We start from the raw sequence: 26,284 nt of genomic DNA on the forward strand, positions 1-26,284 counted from the left end.
CACCATCCCCCCTCTCCCCACGGCAACCTCCCTCCCCAGGGTGACCTCCCTCTCCCCTCCCTTTCCCCCCAGGGCGACCTCCCTTCTCCCTCACCTCCCCCCCCCCTCCCCACGGCAGCCTCCCTCCCCAGGGTGACCTCCCTCTCCCCTCCCTTTCCCCCCAGGGCGACCTCCCTTCTCCCTCACCTCCCCCCCTCCCCACGGCAGCCCCACCATCCCCCCTCTCCCCACGGCAGCCTCCCTCTCCCCTCCCTTTCCCCCCAGGGCGACCTCTCCCCCCTTTCGCCCCAGGGCAGCTTCCCTCTCCCCCAGCAGCGTCTTCCTCCCCACAGCCAGCCCGGCTCTCGCTGAAGGGATCCCCCCGTCTCCCTCCCCCCCCCCCCCCCGTGCCAGGCGGAGCTCGGAGGAGCGGCCCCCCCAGCGCAGCTGCACCACAAGCCCCACCCCTCGGAGCTGCAGCCCGAGGCCCACTCAAGCCCGGGAGCCATAGGCCACGCCCCCTCCCCCTGGGACCCCTGAAGTCCGCCCGGCGGGGCACCCGTTTGTCTCAGCCCCGCCCGCCGACCACGCCCCCTCCCATAGAGACTCACTGCTCCGGCCCCGCCCCCTGAGGCCCCGCCCCCTCTGGCGTCCCGGCCGCCGCTGGCTGAGGCCGTCGCGCGGGGCGGTCAGTCAGTCGCTCAGTCGCTCGCAGGGCGGCGGCGTCTCTTGGTCCGGGCGCGGGGGGAGAGGAGCGAGCCGGCGCTGCCGGCCGGCCGGGCGGAGGGAGCATGGCGCTGTCGGTGCCGGTGAACGGGCTGAAGGAAGGTGACAAGGAGCCGCTCATCGAACTCTTCGTCAAGGTACGGGCGGCTGGGGGGGCCCCCCCCTCCCCCTCCCCCTCCGGGACCCCCCCTCAGTTTCCTTCGGCCCCGGGGAGACCGGCCAGCCCCCCGGGACCCCCCCCGGGAGCTCCCCCCTAGGACCCCCCCAGCTTCCTCCAGCCCTAGGGAGACCGGCCAGCCCCCAGGGACCCCCCTTCAGCCGCCCCCCGGGATCCCCCCTCAGTCCCCTCCTGGGACCCCCCCCAGCTTCCTCCAGCCCCTGGGACCCCCCATCAGCCCCCCCGTGCCCCCGCTCAGCTTCCTCCAGCCCCAGGGAGACCAGCCGCCCCCCGGGAGCCCCCTCCTAGGACACTCCCAGCTTCCTCCAGCCCTAGGGAGACCGGCCAGCCACCAGGGACCCCCCTTCAGCCCTCCCAGCCGCCCCCCGGGATCCCCCCTCAGTCCCCTCCTGGGACCCCCCCCAGCTTCCTCCAGCCCCTGGGACCCCCCATCAGCCCCCCCGTGCCCCCGCTCAGCTTCCTCCAGCCCCAGGGAGACCAGCCGCCCCCCGGGAGCCCCCTCCTAGGACACTCCCAGCTTCCTCCAGCCCTAGGGAGACCGGCCAGCCCCCAGGGACCCCCCTTCAGCCCCCCCAGCCGCCCCCCGGGATCCCTCCTCAGTCCCCTCCTGGGACCCCCCCCAGCTTCCTCCAGCCCCTGGGAGCCCCCCCGAGACCCCCTCAGCTTCCTCCAGCCCCAGGGAGACCAGCCGCCCCCCGGGATCCCTCCTTAGTCCCCTCCTGGGACCCCCCCAGCCCACTCTGGCGCCCCCCCTTCCCTGAGCGCCAAGTCTGAATTCCCCCTCCCCCACCCCGGACTCGGTGATTCACCCCCAACCCCCCCCCGTCTGATAGCCCTCCCCTCCGGTACTCCCCCCCCCGCCTTGAGGGAGCCGCCGTGGCCAGCCCCGGTGAGTCCCGCTCCGCTCACCCATCCCTGGGCGGCTCCCTCTGGGCAGCGCTCGGCTCCGAGCGGGGAATTCCCCCGCGTCCCGCCTTTGGGCGAGGCCTCCCCCTCCCCGTGGGTTTTCCCGTTGCCGCCTTTCTCCTCTCCCCCCCAACATCCTCCTCCTTCGCCCAGGGTCTCCCTCGCCATGCCGGCCGGGCTGGGGCTGGATGCACACGGGCTCGCTGTATAAAGGGATCAGAGTTTAGAGGGGGAAAGGTTTTGTTTGTTTTTTTGGATGAAACTCCCCGGATCTCTGGAGTGGGAGAGAGAAAACGGCCCCAAGAGAGGAGAGAGCTTCACTCTTTAGAGGTCCCTTATTAATGCGCCCCCCCTTTGTTGCAAATGTAACTTTATTTTATGGTTTTCATGGAACCCCTCCCTCCCCCTGGAGTCAATAATCAAATTAGTTCTATCTCAGCCCCTTACTGAAGCGGCACAGAGAAGGGATGTCTTCAGCTGGGATTTGAAAAAAGAGATGGAGAGCCGACGCTAGGGCATCTGAAGGCATGCTCTGGTGAAATCATTGTGTTATGCAGACAGTGAATAATCTGTTACTCACCCGTTCTCGGTGTGAAAAGTGGCACGTGAATTTTTTGTTTTTACTTAATTTCCTCAAAGCCTTTTCTTAAATCTGCAAGATACTTTTGTCCTCAGTGGCTGCAGGTAATGCCCTCCTTCCTGCATGCAGGGCTGGAGACAACTGGAGACAGGGCACTCTCTGCAGTCTTCAATTTAAAAAAGAGGGTGTGTCCCAATTTGTGAAATTTTCCTGGGAAGTGGAAGCTACAAACATAAAGGTCTTGAAGCTGTGACCTACAGTAAATATGTACATATAGTTAGCAAATGATAATACAAACCACAGACATATTTGAAGATACTAAGAATATGTACATACTTTACAGAAAAATTGTCCAAACAGGGAAGAGCTAGCAGTTGTTGTTGTTATAATTTCTTCACAGCAGACAATGTGCTCAACATTGAAATGGCAAGGAATAGCTTCTATTTCTCCATATATCAGTGCCTCACAAGTGCACCACAGTTCACCTCCCTACACTTTGTTGGAATAAGTTGGAATATCCGGGAACATTAATAAGCTTTTGCTCCTGTGCAACAATTTAACTATTTTGACTGAAACATAATAGGCCTTTAAATACACAACTAATTTTTCTTCCAGACAAGGAGAGAAGTGTGTGGTGTTGCACTGTATTTGCATTTATCATAAAATAATGCAAATGCCATATGGTTCTCAAATGTTTTGTATTTGTATGATGTAAAATCTTGGTTCCTCTGGGGCTCTTTGGTGATGCAACAGCATCATCCTTTCTGCTTCAAAGGGGGGAAGACGATTCGGGGGGAAGTGGGGAATAAGTAGCAATTTTTTTTGTTTACCCATAGGTTAAATTCATCAAGGGAAAAATGCCTCGGGGGACTCGCTTTTTAAAAACCGTTTTTAACCCTTCAGATGAGGTTTCTGTCCACTGCCAAGAGAGGATAATGCAAGATTCTTAGTCTCTTTTTTGGAAACTGCTTATATCAGCCACAGGGATAGAGTTGAGGAGTTAAAGCTTCCACCAAGACCTTCTTGAGTTTGCGCTGAAGTTAAGTGGCCCACTTTAAAAAGAAAAAAAGAAAAGCTAAGATCTTTCTATTATTTAAAAGTTTGTATCAAGTCTGTACCAGAGGATATACCAGTAACCACCTAGAGAAGACACTGCAGCAGAGCATTCCTGTTTCGTTTGCCTTTTTTGTTCAAAATATTTTAAATCATAGAAGCACAGTTCACATGGTGACAATAAAACAGTAAAATATAGATAATTTCAATTTGAAATGTTAGTCACAACTGTCTGTAATGTTTATTTAATATTATAATAGCACCCAGAGGTCTCAATGAGGATATGAGCCCTATTGTGCCAGGTAAACCTATGAAATTATTGAAAATATCACCCTAAGTCACTGACTATGGTGGGCTTATGCTTCTAAGTCACTGAGGTGCTTTTGAAAATTCAACCCGATAGCGTCTGTCCTGAAGAACTTCAGTCAAAAACAAATGGAATATGAAGTGTTGGAAGAGGGATAAAGCCAAATATATACATATCTGTGTATGTATTTCTTGAGATTTATATTGTTGCATCCATCTGCTACTCTGGGTGACTTTGACAAATAACAATACAACAGAAATAGCAGCAAATTTCCATAAAAATCCCCAGTGAAACTTTATCTCTATCATGACCCAATAGATGGGCCTTTCCCTACCAAATGTGTGTCAACTATAAACAGTTGCCTTCAACAGGTCCCGACCACATCAGACCTGTCTTTGCATTTTTTCTGATAAATTGGCCCATTACATATTTATATAATTATCTATATCTACCCTACTCTCCATTATTAATTGTCTGGTTTCTTATAGACTTCAGGGCAGAGACGGGTCTTGAGGTGGGGTTTGAAGGAGAAGAGGGAAGTGACCTTGCGGATCTGGTTAAGGAGGGCACCCCATGCATAAGGGGTTATGAAAGAAGGCACAGAAATGTTTGCATGTAGGACATGTTGGTTGTTCTATAATCAGGTACCAAGAAGGATGCTGGACCCCTTAAGGGAACTTACTGTTCCTCTTCCATTATACTGTTTCATTCCATAGTGTTATATGTATATGGAATACATGTGTGCTGTTTTACAGAGTTTTTTGGCATGAATTTGGAATGACCGCATCAAGGGCTATACATGAGTATTGCCTACCACTAGGAATCTCTCCTTCTCAATTTTATGAAATTACCATCTCACAACTCCCAGCAGGGGGTATGATATCTGCCTTTAAAGTCAAGTCCTCAGACATGAAGAAGAGCTCTGTGTCGCTCCAGATCTTGTGTATGTCACCAACAGAAGTTGGTCAAATAAAAGAAATTACTTCATCCATCTTGTCACTTTAAAGTCAAGATCAGCTTTTTTTAAAACAAACAAAAAAGCTAGTAACTGGTCCAGGGCATTATCTTGCCCTTCCTGATGTTTTTTAGGTCAGGGAAATCTTAGAGGAAGATCCTGCATTTGTAGGGAGAGAAGGAAAAGTTTTTTCTGGCAACTTGATTAAAAGGCCATTTCCACTTCCTATGCTCTGTAACCTATCCCGCATTGTGCTTAAATCACTCTGGGAACAATAGTCTGTCACTCAGTTATTGTTGAGTGGGGAGCCAGCTGGTAGGAAATAGCAGGACTATTAAGGTGGTCATTTCCATACAAGCTAACATCAAATAAAATAGAACGTTTAAAATAAGACACCTATTAGTTTTTAGTTTAACCTCAATGGCAAGCCAATTTGGTGTTGTAGTCAGGCATATGTTCCATAACCAGGGAGCATGGTGTATATGTTCCAGTTAATCAGAAGATGTAGCCCCATGTGTGTGGAATAGGTTAAAAAACATTAGGACATTGTCTGCAGTCAGTTAATAAATGTAAAACCAAAAGATAGCATTGAATAGGGAACCTAGGTAATCAGTTTCCAAAGTGAATACTACAATCTTTTGCTCAACCTGTGCACAGTGAAGCTTTTAAAATTGAGGTAATGTAATGGAAAGACTCTGACCAAGCAAGAAGTCTGGCTCATGAAGTCTTTGCCAAATGACCTGCATACACAGGATTGCAGGAGCTGGACTGAAATAAAATACAGGTATGGATTAAAGTTTCAGAAATCTATGAAGCATTAGTCAGCCTGGCTATATTCCCAAAATTTAGGTCTTAAAACCATCTTACTGGGTTGTGATCAGTGACAGAACTGTCTAGAGGAAAATGTGTGCACATGGTTCGCTTTCAATCATGTACAACTGTAAAAAGCTGTTAGAACAATCAAAACAATTTGAGGGTTCCTCTCAAGGCAGTATTTATACTGGGGGCTGTAATTCATATTTGTATTTTCTGTGCTGAGGCATATTTGAAAAGTAAGCACTAGATGTAGAGATAGGAAAACAGTTTCTGTTGTACAAAGCTATTGATGTGATGTGCGAAGAGTAATGTATGGTGTTGCTTGTGGAATTTATGCTGGTGGTCTCTGGTAATGAATAATTTTAGTATTTGTATAATTTGTCTTTCATTAACCCCGCTGATGGGCTGCCTGCAGCCCATTTTAACTTATAAATGCAAATGTTTGCTAAGTCTTTCTTTACGAGCTGATTTGGAGGAACTAGTGATGTATCTCATTCCTCATGTGCTTTCAGGGTAGCTTCCTAGCTTGTTCACGTGTATTATTGATAAGAGAGGCCTGCTTCCATTGTCTAACAGGAATGTTTTTAAAAGACCCAAGTGGCATCTTACAGTAATGAAGACTGAAATGTAACGAGCATGGGGTATCACGCATAGCAACTCAGGCAATGTGATTTGATTAGAGCTCTTATAAAGCAGCCTGTGGTAATTGCAGTTCAGTTTGTCTTGTCTGGATTTTACTTTTTTTCTCTCTTTCTTTCTTTTTTTTTTTAAGTGTTGGGTTAATGTTTCTTTAGTCAAATAAAAGCACTCATCTGTGAAACCTGATGACAGAGTACACAAAACTGTAGGGTTTGTTTAAGATGGCATGCAAAAGAGCTGTGGATGAAGGTTGCCCAACAGCAGGGTGAAAACAGAGCACATCAGTATTCCCGGACAGTTTAGGAAAGGAGGGGAATGCCATATTACACTGAAACTACAGGGAGCATTTGAGAAGGTAAATTATAGGTAGCCAGATTGGGGCTAACATCCTTACTCCTGAAAAAAAGTGCTATGGGATCTTTAATAACTATGAGTGCCAAAGACTTTGCGTTTATCATATGTGTAAGAGCGCCTCTAGCAGCAAATGCCCCATGTTGAAGCATTGGTTCAGTGCTGAGTGAGAGGGAGGAATACACTGAATTGCCAATGTTCAGTGTTTTCTTTTGTCTTCTAGTCACATTTTGACAAGGCCCATCCCTAGTTCATTTAATATCTTACATCTCATGGGTGGTATGATAGCTGTATATTGATTGTAACAGGTCACCCTTCAAACTGCGTCATTGCCATACTTGTTTGCTTTGACAGCAAAACCATGCAATCAAAACAAGACCCAGTCAGTAAATAAGCAATGTCCTAAGAAGATGATCTTGTCGGGGTGGTTCGTCACAAGGTAATCTCATTAGACACAGTCATTTCTCTAGGTACAGTATTCTCAGCAAAGGATAATCTTGTAATAACCTCTGCACCTGAAAATTTTCTCACCCTACATCTGAAATACATTTGGTGTAAAGATAAACATTGTGTTATGGGTAACAAACATCTTGTTGTTCCTCTTCACCTGGTGATCCTTTTCTTTGTCTGCTTTTATTTGTGGGGCAGGTGGGGAGTGGTTTCCCAGTGTTTGAGAGCAAATATTGGCAAAGCATAAGTGATTCTTTATACACTGAGGATTAAATGTCTTGCATGTCCTCAAAGGCAATTGATTATAATGAATCATACATTAGAAACTGGCATTGGACTTCTTCCCCTTCTTTGGTCAGGCAAATCATATTTCTTTAAAAACTGTCGTTTGCTTTGGAGGAGGTATTAGTGCTCATAACCATAAACCCCATTGTTTTCTCATCTGCATCTGTTTTCTAATCTCTTTTTTTTTAACAACAAAAAAAGCAGAGCTGTGATACTTGGTACAATATTCAGCTTTTTTCAAAAAGTTTCAAGTTTCAACATTAAGTTCTGTCTAATGTTTAACCAGCAGAAAACAGGATTAAAAACTTGGAACAATTAACCATTAATAATGGTTACACATGTGAATTAGCTTCTCTTCGACTGGAGGTCACTTGCAACATTTTGCTGAATTTCTGTTGTACTTGTTTTAACCAATAATTCTATTTCTGGTAGGTATTCCCCTTTAATGCTATAATTAATGTTTAGGCAGTTCCATGTATGAACATCTTAGCTTTTTCAAGTTTAAAATCTGCATTTAGTTTCTCAAGGGAGCCTCTGTTTCACTTTGCAACTGGAAGATGTCTGACAGTACACTGATTTCCCCCCAGTGCTGAGAGCATTGGCTGTGTGTGGATTTGAACCCATTGTCTTCTGGCCCAAAATCAAGTGCTACAAATAGGACCATGCTGATATCTACAGTATATCTTGTGAGGAAAACAGACTTTTGCTTTGACATCCTCTGAAGACGCTGTAACAGTTTACACCATAAACACTTTATATGAACATGGCGACTGCCAAGAAAACCCTCTTCAGATGGGAAGCATCTCACCCTGTGTATTGGGAGCTTTATTAGTACTGTATAAGCAATAAAGGGGGGGGAAATGAAAAGCTTTTGTGTACACAAACCTTGTGACTATTTTGACACTCAGTAGAACAAAGAGTTTCAGCACATCCACCTAATAGAGATCAGTAAACAGAAAAGCACATCAAAGGCTATGGCAGACTGAATCCATTGATGTTTGAGATGCATTTTTTTAACGTCATTGTCCCTAATCATAAGTATATTAGGGAATGCACAGAATCATGGGAATATAGTACTTATGAATGCGACATCAGAGGTTGAATGTAAGTATTTGAGAAGGTGACGCTAGCTGACTGCTGGAAAGTAGCACACTTGTGAGGAATGTTTGTGTAAACTCATGAGTTACCCTTAGAAGTGAGTGGGAGAGTCCATAGTTTCAGATAATCTTTCATTGACAGTACCCTGAAGACAGTACTGTATTAGCATCCTAAGAAGTTAGGCTGCAAGGGTAATGATTACCTGAAGTGACTCAAGGTCGCTGTCGAGTACAGCAGAGGTTCTCAACCTTTTTCTTTCTGAGGCCCCCCCCCCACCCCCAACATGCTATAAACTCCACAGCCCACCTGTGCTGCAACAACTATTTTTCTGCATATAAAAGCCAGGACTAGCATTAGGGGATAGCAAGCAGGGCGATTGCCTGGGGCCCCATGCCACAGGGGGCCCAGTGAAACTAAGTTGCTCAGGCTTCAGCTTCAGCCCCGGTGGCAGGATTCTGGGCCCCAGGCTTCAGCAGTGGGGCTTTGGTTTTCTGCCCTGTAATGCCCATGTATGTAATGCCAGCCCTGCTTGGTGGACCCCCAGAAACTTGCGGTCCCCCCAGGGGCCCTGGACCGCTGGTTGAGAACCGGAGCAGTGCAGGATAGCGAGCATAAACTAACTTGTGGAGGAGGCAGTCGGACTACCTGATGGAAGAAACAGTTCTCCTTATAAGAATAGTTGGAATGAAAATGATTCCTTTTTTTCCTTTGCATACTTATCCCCAGGGTGGACAGAGAAGAAAATTCCCCATTCTCTACAGCTAGCTTTTCACATCTCCACTGCAGGCCTTTCTTGTGTTTTGTCCCCAGTGTCTCAGACCTTGTTCAGAGACTGGAAGTAGCTTATGTCAGACAGCTATATGAATCGAATACACTAGCCATGCATAGGCTGAGTTGGAATGAACTAGCAAAGAGAGTTCTACTACAACAAAAAGGGAGATGCAGAACCTAATTTCTTTACCTAGACCCATGAGCTGAGTGCTTCTCATTCTCCAGAGAAGGCGCGAGCTCTGAGTTGCATTTCATTATAACATCTGCGTTTGTTAGTGCAGCTGCTAGTTAAATAGTAAGTTCTGTGCTTCTGAGACAGAATGACTTTTGTACTTCATGAGGTTGCATATTTGTTTAAAAAGTTTAACCCTTTCAAAAGGGGCAATTGGGGACTTGAATTTGTGTTAACATTTCTTGTTTGGTTGGCTTGTGAGAATTTACTCATGGGTTCATAGACACATTTTTACAACCCGGACGACAATTATGACACCTAGCTTGACATGCAAAACACAAGCCATAGAATTTCACCTAATGATTCCTGCATCAAGCCCATAAATCCTGATTGAGCTAAACACATCTTTTAGAAGGATATTTAATCTTAAAATGAAGTCTGAGTGGAACTTGTATACCTGTCAGTAACTGGTATGTTTTTTTGGGTAGAGGTTCTCTATATCAACCAGTCCCCTGTAATTGAGGTTGGCTGCATTCAACTTTTTCTGGAGGTTGTTGGCCTTTTGTCCTGGATTATCCAAAGAGGGTCACTTGAGCAATGTAGGGGCGGTGTTCTGGGCCAAAACATGGCTTTCATGGTACTCTCACTCTGTTGGACTAGGGAGTGAAGGACTGAGCTTGGACCAAGGATATAGGTGAAACTAAACTGAGTTAGTAATTTTGCTTTGGATGCCCTACTGCAGCAAGATCTCTGTCGGGGGACAGTTTGCACAGAAAACTGAAGTAAATCTATATTTGTAACAAAACCCAACTTATTTGTAAAGCACTTTGATGATGGGAAAACATATAAAGTGATCTTTATTAATAGGTTTTATTTTCAAAGTTTTTCTTGGAGCTACTCAGAAACTGTGAATAAACTTAATTTGTAAAATTGCTCCCATTTGATCTATTCCACCCTTGAAACACTTAGTACTCAAAAAGGCAGTCCACTTATATTGTGCTGATCACAGTGGTATCGGAGTGCCTGAACATATTCTTGATCTTCAGGAAACTTCCTGATTAACTTTCATACTTCTGTGACTTCAGGCAGAAATTTAGTCTTTGGTTCTGTTAAACTCCTTTATCGGTCTCTTGCTAAAGAGGAGAGTAGCTATAAAACTTAGGTTGAATATCTTCCATTTCAAGTAAAAATTTGCTGTTGTGGCACAGTCTGATTTCAGTGTGTAGAATGCTGCATTTGCTTATATTAAAGTTTAAAACATTAAACCAAACTCCACATTAATTACAAGGCTCTTTGTGTTGCAGTGTTCTAAAGAGACCAAACTTAATCTTTGTATTGTTGGCTAGACAAAGGGCCAAGGGGCCTTCTTTATGCAAGGAAAGGAAATGGTTTTCAGTTCTGTAGTTTAAATGTCCATATTAGGTATAAACTAAATATAGGAGTGTAACCCAGGAGTGAAGTCACATCTGTATAATTTCATGAGAAGACCTAATGAGATCAGTCAGTGCTACTGGATCGGCTTCAGATTCCTTCCCCTCCCCCTTTTATATTTTTGGCTCTGTTAAAATATTACCAGATTGGCAAGGGCCTGTTGGTCTGCATGTTGAGCTTCCTTTATTTAAAGGAAATAGTTTCTACAAAGAATCAGTGTGGCTATAGAGAAGTTCAACAAATGCAAGTATTTTTAAAAAAAAAAAAACTTTCAGAGCTAGGCTATATTTCTCTCTAGCAGAACAGGCCATACAGATAATTGTTTTAATGATGGGTTTGAGGTGTATTCGCTTCCAGTAGATGAGAAATAGGTTTGCCATAATCTATTCTAAGGCGAGTAGAGTGCATGCAGATGCTGAAGATATGATTGCAGATTTCCATCTCGAAAAGATGGCTCCAAATGAATCTACTAGTGTGCCGGCTGTTTAAAAAAGAGCTTTGTCAACTAAGATGCTGCTGTTTTCCCCCTACAGATATGGAAAACTCCAGAGCATGTGCAGTGTCAGTGCTTCATTTTGATTGGCTTTAACAGCTTGAATTATTTTTTTCACATGCACATTCCTGATATGAAGCATAAGGCAACTGTGAGACTTTGGAATCCTATTGTTTAGTCATATTCTTCTGGCTTTATCAGAATATCAGACCCCCCTCAACTTTCTACTTTTGCCTAGTGTTATGACATTAAGTGTCACCTGAGCACTCCCCATTGCCTATAACTCTCCTGATCCATGAGGATTATAATTATGAAAACAGTTTAACATGACAACTTGAATGACTTGAACTTATATTTTGTTTGAACAAAAATTGCTCTTCCAAGAGTTTTTGCCTTCTGTGCTTTGTTTTTACCATTCCACTCCACTAATTTACCCAACTTTTTCCCCTTAATTTATAGATTAGTTTACAAAATACTCAGAAGGTTTTTTGCATTACTCTGCACACCTACCAAGTTATAAACCTTTAACTGTCAACTTTATTCATGTTTCTGAAGTCCAGTGGCTGGGGATATGATTCTTTCTACTACAGTTTTATGAGCCATTGCTGTATTTTGTGAGGAGGCCAGGCCAAAGCTAGGGAGTAGGTCTCTTGTGCTGTAGCCAGAGCACATGCTGTACCCTACCAAACTTAAGGGAGGGGGGGAAAAGCTCTCACAATAGCTGTTCCAAGCTCTTGTGCTAAGTATGCAAGTTTGAATTCCAAGCACTTTGTTGAACAAACTCACCAGAGTGCAGTTAACTTTGTACTTAGATTTCCACTAAAATATTGTAACATTTTATGTCAACCTATTACACAAAGTGGATTTTAGTCAGTTTTATCACATATTACTTTATTCTTTTGTAACAAAAGCCTGGCTCATTTTCTCAGAGAATTTGCACTCAACAAGTAGAGATTGCCGAGGAGAGACACCAGTAGAATATCTGATGTGCCAGTTTTTCATGCCATTACTTAATAGGTGTTGTGGCAAGGCAAGAAAACTTCATGCATGTGGAATATTCCACACAATCCAAGCTTTTATTCATGTGATTACATTCCTTTGTCCACTGAAGGACTGACCTGTATGTAATGTAGATTTTGACCTGACCACTTAGCTGATTCCCATAAGGATGAGTTCCTGATGAATAACAAAATAAGAACAACTTATATATTTTAATATCCTGCCATGAAAACCCCAGATTTTTTTAACAGAATTGCACTTTGAGAATTGGGTAATGGCAAACACAATTCTTCTGGAACCATAAAAAAAGTCTCACCTTTCCTTTCTTGCAGAGCTCTAAGGAACTAAAGACAGTAAGTAATCGCATCATCAGTTCTGGTTCATACTGGTTACTAGTAATATCTCTTTGTATTGTGGTGGTTTATTTGAAAGGTGTAATGTTGGGTTTAAGGTGGAGATTCCTATCCCTACATTGGTGATAGTTAAGTACAGAGAGGGAGGGGTAGTTCACTCCATTCTTTCCTTTGCTTTTGAGGTTACACAGAAGAATACCAACTGATGTGGCCAGGGATTACTTAAAAAGATCACCAACTAATTTCATATAGGACCACCAGTGTGTCATCAGGCAGCAATAATCTTTTGTCACTTCTTACCTAGGCCAGGTTTCAGCTAATAACTTGCAAGAGAAATGTTCCAGATCCTGTTGTCAATCTTTTGAGCCTTTCAGTCCCTCTCACTTCCCTTCCAGTTTCACTGAATCAATACAAAATTCTGCTACAGTCTGGTTAATGTACTTTTATTAGCCCTACTATAACTTCTGGTTATCAGATTTGTCCATTTTTTGTTTTCATTTTGATAGGTCTGCCTAAAAAGGCTCTGGATATTTGAGACTTGCCCAAAGTTACTTTTGATGATCTTTGCTATACAGATAAGAATTCTCACTTTTGAGATTGAAGAATACCTTATATCAATTTAGCTTAAGGCAATAAGGAATTAATTTATATGGAATTAACTTAAGTCACTCTTAAATTGACTTAAGTGCCCAAACAAGGGGGTTGCTCTGACTTAACTAAATTGATACAAGTTTTGTGTGTAGAGGAGGCTATAGTCTAGCTGCTGTAGATTCATTCATTCATTCCTTGGTGTGTTTCCTCTGAAGTTGCAGAAGGAGAAAGCTATAGAAGTGACTGTAAATATGCTAGTTCTCCTATTTGGAAACTCTTGAACTAAATGTTTGTTTCCCTTCACTCTTGTAAGGGTTTTTTGGGTAAAATTGGCTTGAGAATAATACATACCTGTAGTTACTAATTTTGTCCTTTCTTATATAAATTAGATTGCAATTTTGGAAATATTTCATTTTCTGAATACTAAACCAGTTTGTGTTCCTCAGTAACTGGTAATGTAGGATGCGTTTAGTGTATAATTATACTGCTCTGGTTCTTTTAATAGAAAATAGGACTTTTGAGGAAATGGCATAACGTAGTGGCACTGCCCTTCCTGCATTGGCAATAGTCTGTAATATGCTCTGGGTATGTCTGCCCAGGAAAAGGAATATGGTGGGCAGAGGTAAATTTGAAGAATTAGATATTTAAAGCTCTCACATAGTAAGTTATTTTACACAACTTCCAGAGTTTAATATTAGGCATTTCAGTAGGATATGTTTCCAAACATCTATACACCCAGACTTTTTTTTTAATGTTTATTGGTTCTTTTTCAAATAGCTCTGATGCGGCAAATGAAGACAAGAAACCCAGATTGCTTCATCGGACCTGCAGTGTGAATCTGAGAGCTCAATTTTTGCCCAAACTTGTTAGTTATAACTGTACTCTGTGCTTAGAACTTTGTGGATTGAGCTGAGAATACATATAAAGCTTTCTGTACTAAATACCGGAAACAGACCTGAGTGTGCTTAGACACAGTCTCACTAAATATTTATATAAGCCCAATTCTCCTGTGGTTTTTCTTGATTTCTGCTTAATATTTAGTTAATCAAACTGCTGTATTTTTATGCTTTTATAGAAGTTTTCAGATATTCCGCATCTTGAAACTGCGATTTGCCTTTGTTTGGTCTGATTTTGCTGAGAGTCTCCCATTGGTTAATTTGCCCTCAAGAGATAAACAACTTTGGTCCTAAGCAGTTGCTGAATGTGTCTTATCTATGGACAAAAGATATCAGAGGAATGAGTTTTGGATCTCATAAACATGACAGACGTGTACTGCAGGAAACTTCCCAAACTGGAACAAAGAAATGTAAACAGCATAAACTAGTTAGTGAATGTTTTGATTTTACCAAATCTTAGCTCTAATACCCTGCCACACAGAGGTTATGAAGAACGCTGGCTTAGAGGGAAATGTTCTGAAATGTGTTCTGTTCTATCCCCATATGATTGGTTCTTGTAGATGTACTACTTTCTTCTTCATGTTAAGATCCACGTAGCTCTTACAGGTTTCAGAGTAGCAGCTGTGTTAGTCTGTATCTGCAAAAAGAAAAGGAGCACTTGTGGCACCTTAGAGACTAACCAATTTATTTGAGCATAAGCTTTCGTGAGCTATAGCTCACTTACAGTGAATAATACTTCAGCCTGCTTGCAGCTTGGGAGTAGAACTGTCAGTCACAGTCACCAGCTGAGTGACGTGTTCTCTCCCCACCCTACCCCTTATCTGCCTCCACAGCAGTGGGCCAGTTCTTTTTTGAGGGAAAATTCCAAATTCGAGTTAAAATTTCTGACTTTTTGTGCTGTATGTGTCTAATTCCCAGCTGTCTCTCTGGACTAGGTTTGCTTTTTGGGCAGACTTTCCCCTCAGCTCTGCTTCCCCTTCAGAGCTGTTTCCATGGCAGGCTTCAAGGAAAGAGTCAGGCTGAGCAAAGCTAGAGGCAAAAGGAACTGTCTGTCTCCTGTTTCACCCCTTTATCGACTGCCTCATTGGGGAGCTTGGCTGGGTGTGGGGGGAAGATTGTAGTAATTGGGTCTCCTTGGCCCTGCTCCCTGAGGCAGGAAAGGAGGTAGGCAGGATGTTGCCAATGACTATTTCCCTAACTAGAGCACAGTACCTCCCTGAAAAATTAATTACAAAGGCCTTAAAAGTGGGGAGGGCTGTTCTGAAATGGAATGTGGGTGGGAAGTTAATATCACACTGTAGAAGCCACCATTACAAAGGTGCAGTGGTGGGATCCTCAAAAGGTTGTTGTTGCACAGATACTGAAATACAACGGGCTCACTCCAAAGTGATTCCTTTAGAGAGATTTGCTCATTAGCAATTGATTTAACTCCAAAGAATCACACTTCCATTTGTTAATGGTTTGCCTGCAGTTGGCTTCTCTAGCTCTGTGTTACACCCATACATATAAGGAACAGAACATCTGCAGTGGAGAGAGGTGAGTGGAAAACGGGCTAACAGTGCTTTTGGTAAAGTGGATCTAAAATAGACAGCTTCAATTTTAGAATTTGAATGACTCAACTGCTCCATTTCAGTGCATCTTGGAGACACACAACTTAGATGTTCTGAGTTCTTGTATTATAGCAGGACCTGCATCTACCACTGTTGTTAAGGGCTTGCCAGTGTTCTGATTACCAGTTCAGTAACTAATATAAGTTCACAGTAACTCTGCAGTAAAACATATTTGCTCTAGGCTGAAACTTGGCAAGAAGATCTTTATGGCATTCCGAGAAGTCTCTGCCTTGTGAAACGAAGTCTTGCTGGCTGTTAGCTCTGTGTGTGGACTAGGCCTCTTTGTTGTCCTGACCTTCAGTTTTTCTCTTGCATATTATGGCAAGGAATTCCTTCAGGCTCTCAGCAATATCAACTTCGTTGGTCACTAGCTTCCCACTTTTCAGAGTGGCAGCCGTGTTAGTCTGTACTGTATCAGCAAAAAGAAAAAGGAGTACTTGTGGCACCTTAGAGACTAACAAATTTATTTGGGCATAACCCCCATCTTTTCATGGTGTGTGTGTGTGTATCTCTATCTATCTGCCTACTGTATTTTCCACTCCATGCAAAGTGTAGAGTCCAAAGAAAATCCTGGAAATATGCAAGTTAATTGTGAGCAAGTGGGAGCATTGCATGTTGGATTCAGAATACATTTTGCTTTCCTGAACTGCCACTGTAATTGGACACTTGGGTTTTTTGGATGACACTGCATTAATATTTTAGACAGAGCACTTTCATCTTGAAGTGATCCTAAATGCCTTGCAAACTATTCACAGTGCATATAATGTCACTGAGATTCAGCCATTTCTCAGCAGAGAACAACAAATAACTGGCACACAGCATGCTGCACAACAGTAGGGACATGGGACATTTTGGTCAGTGCTATAGCAAACGCTTAATCTTGTATAGTTCTTGCATGGACACTAGTTTTTATGTTTTATCTGAAAGACTCACATGGTTAACTATATGGAACTCTATTTATACAGCTTGGTAAGATAAAGGTCCAAGTTGGATTTGAACCAGTAGTACTGGACAGTTTTAGGTATTTGTGTATGGACCTCTAAACCAATCTTTCATACCCTTTCATCTCTCTGTGGGATTTTTCAAAAAGCTGCATACATTTTTCCCCTCTGATCACTTCATGAATTACCTCACTAATCCGTCTAAAACTGCTTCTCCATCTATAATCCTATGTGGATCCAGTGTTTTATTTAACTTTTTTGTGGGTAAACTTACTGCTCATGAAGTTCAAGCTAACTCTGCTAGCATGCCCAGTACCTGGTGCATCATGCTGGTTTCCTCATAACTTCTCTAGTATATTTCTATCCTGACTGGCAACATCTCTGCTGTCCCAGTATTGCAGAGCCCAGGTTTTCTTCCTGCTCTGTTTAGTCATTTGTGTGACATCAGTCTCCAGAGGTGAAACTTATTGAGTCCTCAAATCCATTTAAATTTTTTATTCAAGGGGCAGGGAGTTCTCTCACTAATGTATCCAGCAGCCTCAGTATTTACCTTCTTTCACAATAGACTACTCAGATTTTTTTACTATTTTGCACCCCCAATCCCACCCCACTTCTTCCAAACCTCATTTTCTCTGCTCTCTGGCATATCAAATCTGGGAAAGTTTCCCTGGCTAGTTACTGATGAATTAGGAAATAATCCTGTGCAAGGTCTTCCAACATTCTGCCCTTTGCCTCAATTTTATTTACAGAGCCAGAGGCTGGGATATATTAAATATCCCACTGCATGCACTTTGACCTTATTATTTCTGCCTCATAGCGTGTCCCTGTTACTGATTTGCTATTTGAAACAATTCTACCTTGAGTCCAGAATTATACCCCAAATTTAATGATACTCTGGTTCCATAAGTTCCTCATTATGTTACATGGCCTTCAAACTCCTCCTACATATTTCCACACTGCTCTTTTATATTCCAGTTCCTGTCCTGCTGAGCTGAAGAACCACATGCTATCCAGTTCTATTAAAAAAAAAAAAAGGGGGGGGGGGAGGGGTAGGAATGGATATGAAGGGGAAAAATAAATCTAAGATATTTCACAGCTGAACATAAGCATAGCCATAGTGGATCAGGTCAGTGGTCCATCTAGCCCAGTATCCTGTCTCTCTCAGTGGGTTGTGCCAAGTGCCTCAGAGGGAATGAACAGAACAGGGCAATTTCAAGTGACCCATCCCGTCATCCAGTCCTAGCTTCTGAGCCAGCTGTCAGTGGAGTGGTAGATTTTTTTTTTTTTTTCCCCAGCCAGCTTACCCTCTCATTTGGACCAAACTCTTTGACAGGGGAGCAGTCAGTAATTTAAAAAATGAAGCTGTGGGCTGTGATAGTCCTGGTTCTCATTGCCCTCTTAACAATACCTGCTGATATATTTGCCCAATTGTTATAGTGTTTCTCCTGTTAGCTTTATTTTGGGGGGGGGGGGGGGCAGGGGAGCTAAAACTCTCCCTTCTACTTCCATTCTTTGGCTCTCTTGCTCCTCCTTTCTTCTATAAAATGATGCCAAAAAAAATTGCAGAGGTGGTTATAAAGACTTCAGCTATGATGTTTGAATACCCGTCCCTTTCTGCTAAGATTTTACATACTATAGATTATTTTAATGTACTCGTCAGTTACGTTATAAAGCGATTGAGCCTGTTTTGCCATTTTTTTCTAAACAGTGTTAAATTAGCACAGAAGCAACTTGAAGGAAATATAAAAATTTCTCTTCACAAACTGCGCATCATCTACCATAATGAATCTGCTGTAGCTTGAAAAGTTTCTAGCTTAGCATCCAGGCTGTTGTCAGTGTCATCTCTTAAACTGGGCATGACTACATTGTAGTTCAGGGGCAAGGTTACACTTCGGGTGTCAGCAGCGTACCTTTCTTGACAAGATAAGTTTTTCGGAGCTAGTGATCCCTTAATCTTTAATGAGTAAAATATTCACTTGCAGGTGAAAAATGTCATGTTATCTGCACAACATGAGAGTTAAAAGATAACCCTTGCCTCTAATCTCTCTCACTGTACAAATGAAATGCCAAGGTGTGGTGACTCAGATTAATGGATGAGTGGAAAGAGTGCTGCAAGTATGAAGTTCTCCTAAACCTTTGTTAAAATTATTTGTGCAAAGTTAGGTCTGATTTGAAAGAAACACATTTGTCCACTATCGATACAAACCCTACAATTGATGACACTGGCATGATTTAGTGATATCCATTAGAAGTAGCCCTACATCATGGTTTTTCATTTATTACTTGCGTGATGATTCTGAGAGAGTCTTTACTAAAATTAGTTTTATGTTTGCCAGTTAAGTGACAAAGCATTAAATAAAAGATCAGATCTGTGCTAAATGATTCCAAGCAGATTATTATTCCTCCATTGCCTCTATATAAATCCATGGTATGCTCACATCTTGAATACTGTGTGCAGATGTGGTCGCCCCATCACAAAAAAGATATACTGGAATTGGAAATGGTTCAGAAAAGGTCAACAAAAATGATTAGGGGATAGAACGGCATCCGTATGATGAGAGATTAATAAGACTGGGACTTTTCAGCTTGGAAAAAGAGACAACTAAGGGGGTATGTTAGAGATCTATAAGATCATGACATGTGGAGAAAGTAAATAAGGAAGTGTTATTTACTTCTCAACACAAGAACTAAGGGTCACCAAATGAAATTAATAGACCAAATGAAATTAATAAAATTAAAGTGGGTTTAAAACAAACAAAAGGAAGTATTTTTTTCACACAATGCACAGTCAACTTGTGGAACTCCTTGCCAGAGGATGTTGTGTAGGCCAAGACTATACCAGGGTTCAAAAAAGAACTACATAAATTCATGGAGGATAGGTCCATCAATGGCTATTAGCCAAGTTGGGCAGGGATGATGTCCCTACCCTCTCTTTGCCAGAAGCTGGGAATGGGCAATGGGATGGATCACTTGATTACCTGTTCTGATGCACCTGGCATTGGCCACTGTTGGAAGACAGGATACTGGGCTAGATGGACCTTTGGTCTGACCAAGCATGGCCATTCTTATGTAATTCAGCACAGAAATAAATCAACACTTAATATTTTCCTCCCTAATGTGAAGTGAATTGGTGGTACTTGGCTCACTGAAGCTGCCATAGAATGTTGCAGCGTGATCTCAGTTATGCATAATTTCATGGTGTCTTCGGCAAGCTAGTAAGTGTCATTGCATTTTATGGAGGTGGGGAGCAGTGGGCTTGATTTCAGATGTTAACTTAATGTGCTGAAATCCCTCTTTTCCTTACTTTTTCCCTCCCCACAAAATATAGTCTGGAGCAAAACTAGGGCATCTAGGCTTAACTCTATTAGTTAATTTTAGCATTGCAATTCCCTGTTTGAATAGGGAGGGAATATAGTCAAATGGTTAAAGCCACAGGGCTGAGAGCTGAATTCTGGTCTCTTCCTGGTTTTGCCACTGATCTGCTTTGTGACTAGAGTCATTTAACCTTGCCATGCCTCAATTTACCCATCTATAAAAAGATCTAGCTCACAGATTTGAGACTTCACTCTTGTTATTTGAAGTCCATAGGTGAGGTGCTACAGAATTCCAAAGTACTGTTACATTGTTTCCCAGGGTTATTGTTGTATTTCAGCACAACATCCTGTTGCAGTGAAGACAATCAGTACTTATTTAACAACTAAAATTATTTACCCAGGGATTCTCAACCTCTTTCTTTCTGAGACACTGTCACCCCCCACCCCCAACATGCTATAAAAACGCCGTGGCCCAGCAGTACCACAACTGTTTTTCTGCATATAAAAGCCAGGGTCAGCGTTAGGGGGTAGCACGCAGGACAATTGCCTGGGGCCCCACACCAGAGGGGGCCCTGCAATACTAAGTAGCTTAGGCTTCTGCTTCAGCCGTGGGTGGTAGGGCTTGGGGCTCTGGGCTGCAGTCCTGTGTGGTGGAGCTTTGGCTTTCTGCCCTGGGCCCTAGCGAGTCTAACACCAGTCATTCTTGGTGGACCCCCTGAAACATGCTCACAGCCTCCCGGGGGGCCCCGGACCCCTTGTTGAGAACCACTGATTTACACACCATGTTTTGCAGTGCACTACAGAACATTTGCTTTGAGCACAAGTATCAATGTGCAGTTATGATGTAATGGTTTGAGGACTTTGCCGACTGTTAGAACTCTCCTACCAATGTTGTTCAGAGTGAAGCTAGTTTGACTGCCAGAATTGTTTACATGCTTTGTTTTTAATTATGGAAAGAAAAACTAACTAAAATTCAGATCTGTCTCAAAGTTTTGTCTTCAAAATACCACTTGAGTAGCTCCTCTTTTTTCTCATTGTAACAAATTGCACATGCCGTACCCCCAAAATATGTCAAACATCAGGCCTATGTAAAAATGGCCCTCTCATGCAAACAGTCACATAGCAAAATTCCTTAGCTCAACGGGACTGAAGCCAAAAGTTCCTTGGCATTCTCACTACATTCTTTCATTTTCCAGAATGTGCTCAGAATTTTTACTCCAAAATGTCCCAAGATTTTTAGTGTGTAGACAAAAACATGCATTCAATTTATAGCCCCTCCGCTGCAGATTTTTAAAAAAAATGGATCTAGATTTTATTTAAATCACAGGACGTTGTTTAATGGACTGTAATATTTCTCATCTGATTCGAATCATACAGAAAACCGAGACAGGCTAAGTGAAAGCAGATGCTATTGGAGTTACTTATTTATTTGAAAACTGCACTTGAGGTGGGAGAGGAAAGTGACTAATAGAAGTTAATACTGTATTTCTAATCTATTTCACCTTTTTTGGGTGGGAGCAGCCTCATAAGTTATATATTGTGCACTGCGATATCGTAGTAGCCATTAAATGTAATACTACCTAGAATGTTGCATCTGCTTTCTAAGAGCATGCTTATGAGTAAATATTTGAAATAATGATTGGAATAGTTTCAAATGTCTAAGATTTGTTTTGGTGCAGTTCAGTGGTTTTTAACTAAGATCCTTTTAACTAAGTTTTGGACCTGCGAGCTAGATATAAAAGCAGTCCTGCTTTGGGCTCCAAACTGACTAATCTTAGTTCTGTCCCCATGGTGATCTTATTAAACAAAACTATTTGCTGCACTTGAGATTTGTCTATTCCGGTTGCAGCTCTTGTAATCTTTCACTATCAGTGCATGAAATTCTACAGTGGAATTAAAACTGAAGTGATGGAAGACATGGCCTTCCATCCAGCACCAAGCTTCTTTGAAACAGTTCCAGTTTCACAGCTGATAAATTTTTAGAGATTGTGAGATATGAAATGCTTTACATCTGCAAGTCATTAACATTAAAATTCTTTTCTGCACCCTGTGAGTACATCATTTTGGAGCTGAATGTTACTACTCCTTTCTATCAGGCTGACAGGCAGCAGAGGCTGCCAAGGCTAATGGTTTCTTGGCACCTTTTCTTGAGCCGTAATTTCTCGCGCAGATTGACATTTTCATAGCCAATCCTTTGATTTTTTTTTTTTTTATTTCAAAATCTCTTTGCTGTAAATGTTTTTTGCTGTTTTAAATTATCAGTTTTCAAACCTGGCCATTCTAGTTTGGTACACTTAGCAAACTCTGGCTTTTTCATCTCATTTCGAAGCACTTTACAAATCTTCTCAGCACACCTATGAGATAAACCTTACATTTTTGGCACAGAGGTGGAGTGACCTTGTCCAAAGTCACAAGTTGTATGGCACACAAATGAGCTTATGAGCCCTTACTCAGTCCCCTCTTGTAGTCATTAGACTAGCATATCATAGAATATCAGGGTTGGAAGGGACTTCAGGAGGTCATCTAGTCCAACCCCCTGCTCAAAGCAGGACCAATCCCCCAATTTTTGCCCCACATCCCTAAATGGTCCCCTCAAGGATTGAACTCACAACCCTGGGTTTAGTAGGCCAATGCTCAGATCCCTTCCTTATGTGAAGTGAGACTTAATTTTTTACGATGACCAAGTTAACTTGTGAAATAAAGTCCTGTACAGATGCTTGCCTGTTATGCATCAGAACTGTGTTTCTGCATCCTCAGAATGCCAGTTTGGAGTGATGGGATTTAACTAGCAATCCTGTATCTTGGACAGCCTTGAAGAAACTGCCAGTAGATGGTGGATTCAGTTACCTACACTGGGACTAGCATTCAGGCTAGGAATATGCTTCATCTGGTGGGAGGGATCTTCCATGCATTTAAGGCATGTAGGAAAGTCCAAGCGATTGCCTCATCTACTAGAGCCCAAGGTAAAGCTGTGTAATTGAAGGTTTTTCCCAGTCCACATATAGAGAAGGCCTTTGGCCAAACATGCTATGTGAAACAGGTTCTTTACTAGTTGAGGGAAGATTGAGACCCTCTGCAAAAAGTGAAGAGGAAGGACTATTACCAGCTTTTCAATGAATTGAGAATAGTTCTAGACCCTTGGAATCTTGAACATACTGGGCAAAATAAATCTTGAAAGGGAGACTGCTGTAAGTAAAAACTAGCCCAAATGCTGTGGTGCTCGGTAAAGTGTAACATGTTCGATCCTGGAACTCCTTTGCGTTATTGACATGGTAAGACTTGGGTAGACCAGGAATACTTTTTTGCACCAGTATAACTACAGCTATGTGTAAAGTCTACCATGGCATGCATCCACAGTAGAGGTTTGCCCCGTTGGAACTGCATTCATGAAGCTATATCTGTGCAAAAGCTCTCAGTAGCAATAATGCATAAGACATGAATTTAACTGCCAAGGTAATAGCATGTGTTAGAGATCCCTCTATCCATAAAGAAGCACTCTCATCTGAAACTGGCTACGTAGTGAGTGCTGATCCTGGTGGCACAATCCATTCTCACCAGTATGTTATGATATAGGAACATCTATATATAACTTTATTACTGAAGGTCATTTGATAGAGTGTTGGACAATTTTTACATGTACACAGTAGAATAGCTCTGTGGATTTGTCTAGTATTTTGGCATAGTTTGGTTATATGGGCCTTCTGCTTAGTTTATTCTTCTCCTACCAAAGGGGCGTGGGAAATCAAACAGTTAAACTAGTGCAATGGGACCTACAGGAACGAATACTTTTAAATGAAAATGTTAGTGGTGAGAAGCTAGTTTGTAGTATTCTCTGACCAAAGTATACTGTTCATTCCCTTAGGAGTTGCTCCTTGCTGATTACTGTCGTGGGACGGGGTGAGCTGTTTACAGAGACTTTTCATGTTTCAGTATCATAGCCGTTACATTCCCCCTGGCATACAGTAAAATTTAGTATCTCCAGTGTACTGAATACTTTACTTTGAGCTATACTAAGGAGGCACAATCTGCAATTCTTTAGCCTGGGTTTTGTCTTTCTCTTCCTTGAAATCTTACATGATGATGGTAGAAAGGTGACTAAAACAGTCTTCTGTCCCTTCTGTAGCAAATAATTCAAAAGAATGGGGCAGCCTGACAAAAGGGATATTTGTGGTAACAAGACTAGTGTTTGAGGAGAAATGCTGAGAAAAGGGGTTGTTGAAGTTTAGTATCATTACGAAGCTCTGATGATGGAGTCCTAGTACAAGCTTTGCAGTTAAGGCAATAGCTATGTCTCCATTATAAACCAGATTTGTGACTCCTTTCTGGCTTTGTGTGTGTTTAAAATAAAATCAGTTAACTCCACCTGAAATTTCTAGTGGCTGCCTTCCAGAAGCTCCTGTGGTACTTCTGATTTTAAAACTGTCTCATAAGTATTTTACTAGTTGCAGAATGTTTTGACTCTTTTGCAACATCCTGTCTGAAAAGTGACTTGGTCTGCAGATTCCAAACTCTGTTTGTTCAAGTGTCCTTATTTGGGGGCTTGTGCCTCTGAGGAGTTTTGGAATGTTTGAATGATTACTGGTACTTCTGCAGTTGTTTACTGACTTGTGAACTCTCTGAACTTCATGCAGTCTGCAGGCTGAGAGTGATGCGGGCATTGAGTTTTACAGGATCAGAACCACTGAGTCCAAGAACCACTCTGTTTCTGTAGAGCAGAAGTGCTGCAGCTTGTCGGGACCTGGTGGGTCTTTTGGGTACCAGTTCCTACAGCATATTTGCATCTTTAGTGTTCATAAGAGTTCCCAGAGTGAGGATGCTTTTCTAAGCTTATAAACCTCATTGAAGTGGATCTATATGAAGAAACTCTGCCCAGGACAATTACTGAATATTACAGTAGCAGAGCTTTTTGCAAAACTTCCATCTGCTTCTCAACTCAGGTGACTAATCTGATGAAATGGAGGAAAGTCCCTGGGGAGGAGTTTCTACTGTAGCCTGTTCCCAGATGGCAGATACACTATGATCAATACCGAGTGTTAAAAATCATGAGTTAGGCCCCTCAAAATCATGAGATTAGTTTATCGTGAGGTTTTAAAAAAACATTTTGTTTTCAGTTGCTTTCTAGTCTCTGAGCCTTTAGACATTTTCACATTTTCAAGCTTGTCTACAGAACCATGAGGGCTAGAAACTTACATTTCAAAATAAAAACTGAGATTCTTGTATAGTAATTAGTCCAGGAGCTGGGACTTCAAGCAAAACTCCAAATCTAGCTGGACTTGTGATAGTCATGAATTGGCAACAGTTCAATGATCTTTTATTTTTATTAGATGACTTCTATGGAGGTAGGTAGGATAAAACTTTTTCAAACTTAAAAACTGAATCCTTCTAATGGTCAACTTTAGGTGTACTTCTATTTCTTACCTTAAAAATAAAGGAATTTAATGACCATAAAGCCCTAAGATTGATGAAACCTTAAGATTGCTTCTAGACTTCTTTAACACTTAGGCCTTTTTTTTTTCTTGAACTACTGGTCAAGTGTTCTAAGTACCTGACTTTTCAATGTTTAATAGATTTACCATGATGTCACTTATAACTGCAGATAGTGAATCTTGCTTTTCATCAAAAGATCCACAATATAATTGAGATTCAAAGTCACTAGTTGCAATTGGCTGACTGCAGTACTTCTCACTCGATGAGGGGTAGCAGAAATGCGGTAGAACATTATTATAGCAATTTTCCCCAAAAGAAGGGAAATAAATGGAAAGATCCACAAAGAATGATCTGTTGGAATGTTGCCATCAAAAGGTGTGTTCATGTGAAGAAGTTTAGTTGCCACTTAATGTTAAAAAGCTCATGATTCATCTAATAAATAAAAATAGCTCATCTTTCAAGTACATCAAAAACTGTTTAAAAATATCCATAAACAGTCATTGAAGGAAATGAGAAGCAAATGGGTTACTCAGCTTTGCAAGTATGCAAAACCTCAGTATAATTCACATCTCTGCTAAAATGCCAGTCCTGCCTTTGTTGCAAAGAATCATCGTACAAAGGTCACAACAAATGTCTAATAAAAAGCAACTTGGCAACAAACAAAACAGATTCAGGCATCCAAGTTGATGCTCCCAAGGGAGGCATGCACTTCACACCTCTCCTTAATTATCCCTCACTGCTGATTTCCTTTGAGTCATTGGGAGCAAAACAAACCAGTGCCTGGGCAAGAGCTAATAGTTTAAGAGTTATTAGCTGTAGCTTTTCCCATGGTTGGCACCTTATTTAGAATGGAGATGTGTGTGGCCAGTGTGTCTGTCATGCTCCTTTTAATGCTCACCACGGTCTTACAGTGTAAATGTATTTATATTATTATTACCTGAATGTATTTATAAGTCACATCAC

The 26,284-nt window shown here is 42.2% G+C and overlaps 1 protein-coding gene across 2 annotated transcripts in view; it reads left to right on the forward strand.

The window, feature by feature from the left end:
• The first annotated feature begins 663 nt into the window (after positions 1–663).
• CLIC4 (chloride intracellular channel 4) overlaps positions 664–26,284 on the forward strand; it is a 54,310-nt gene continuing 28,689 nt past the window's right edge. The window contains exon 1 of one of the 2 annotated variants that reach the window (XM_073317405.1): positions 664–842. In XM_073317405.1, coding sequence (XP_073173506.1) covers positions 771–842 — 72 coding nt within the window. In that variant the 5' untranslated portion in view covers positions 664–770. Of the gene's footprint in view, positions 843–5,358; positions 5,469–26,284 lie in introns of those variants that run through there. The other variant, XM_073317406.1, reaches the window with a different exon arrangement.

This window comes from Lepidochelys kempii, chromosome 19 (assembly GCF_965140265.1).
Source record: "Lepidochelys kempii isolate rLepKem1 chromosome 19, rLepKem1.hap2, whole genome shotgun sequence".
NCBI classification, from domain to species: Eukaryota; Metazoa; Chordata; order Testudines; family Cheloniidae; genus Lepidochelys; species Lepidochelys kempii.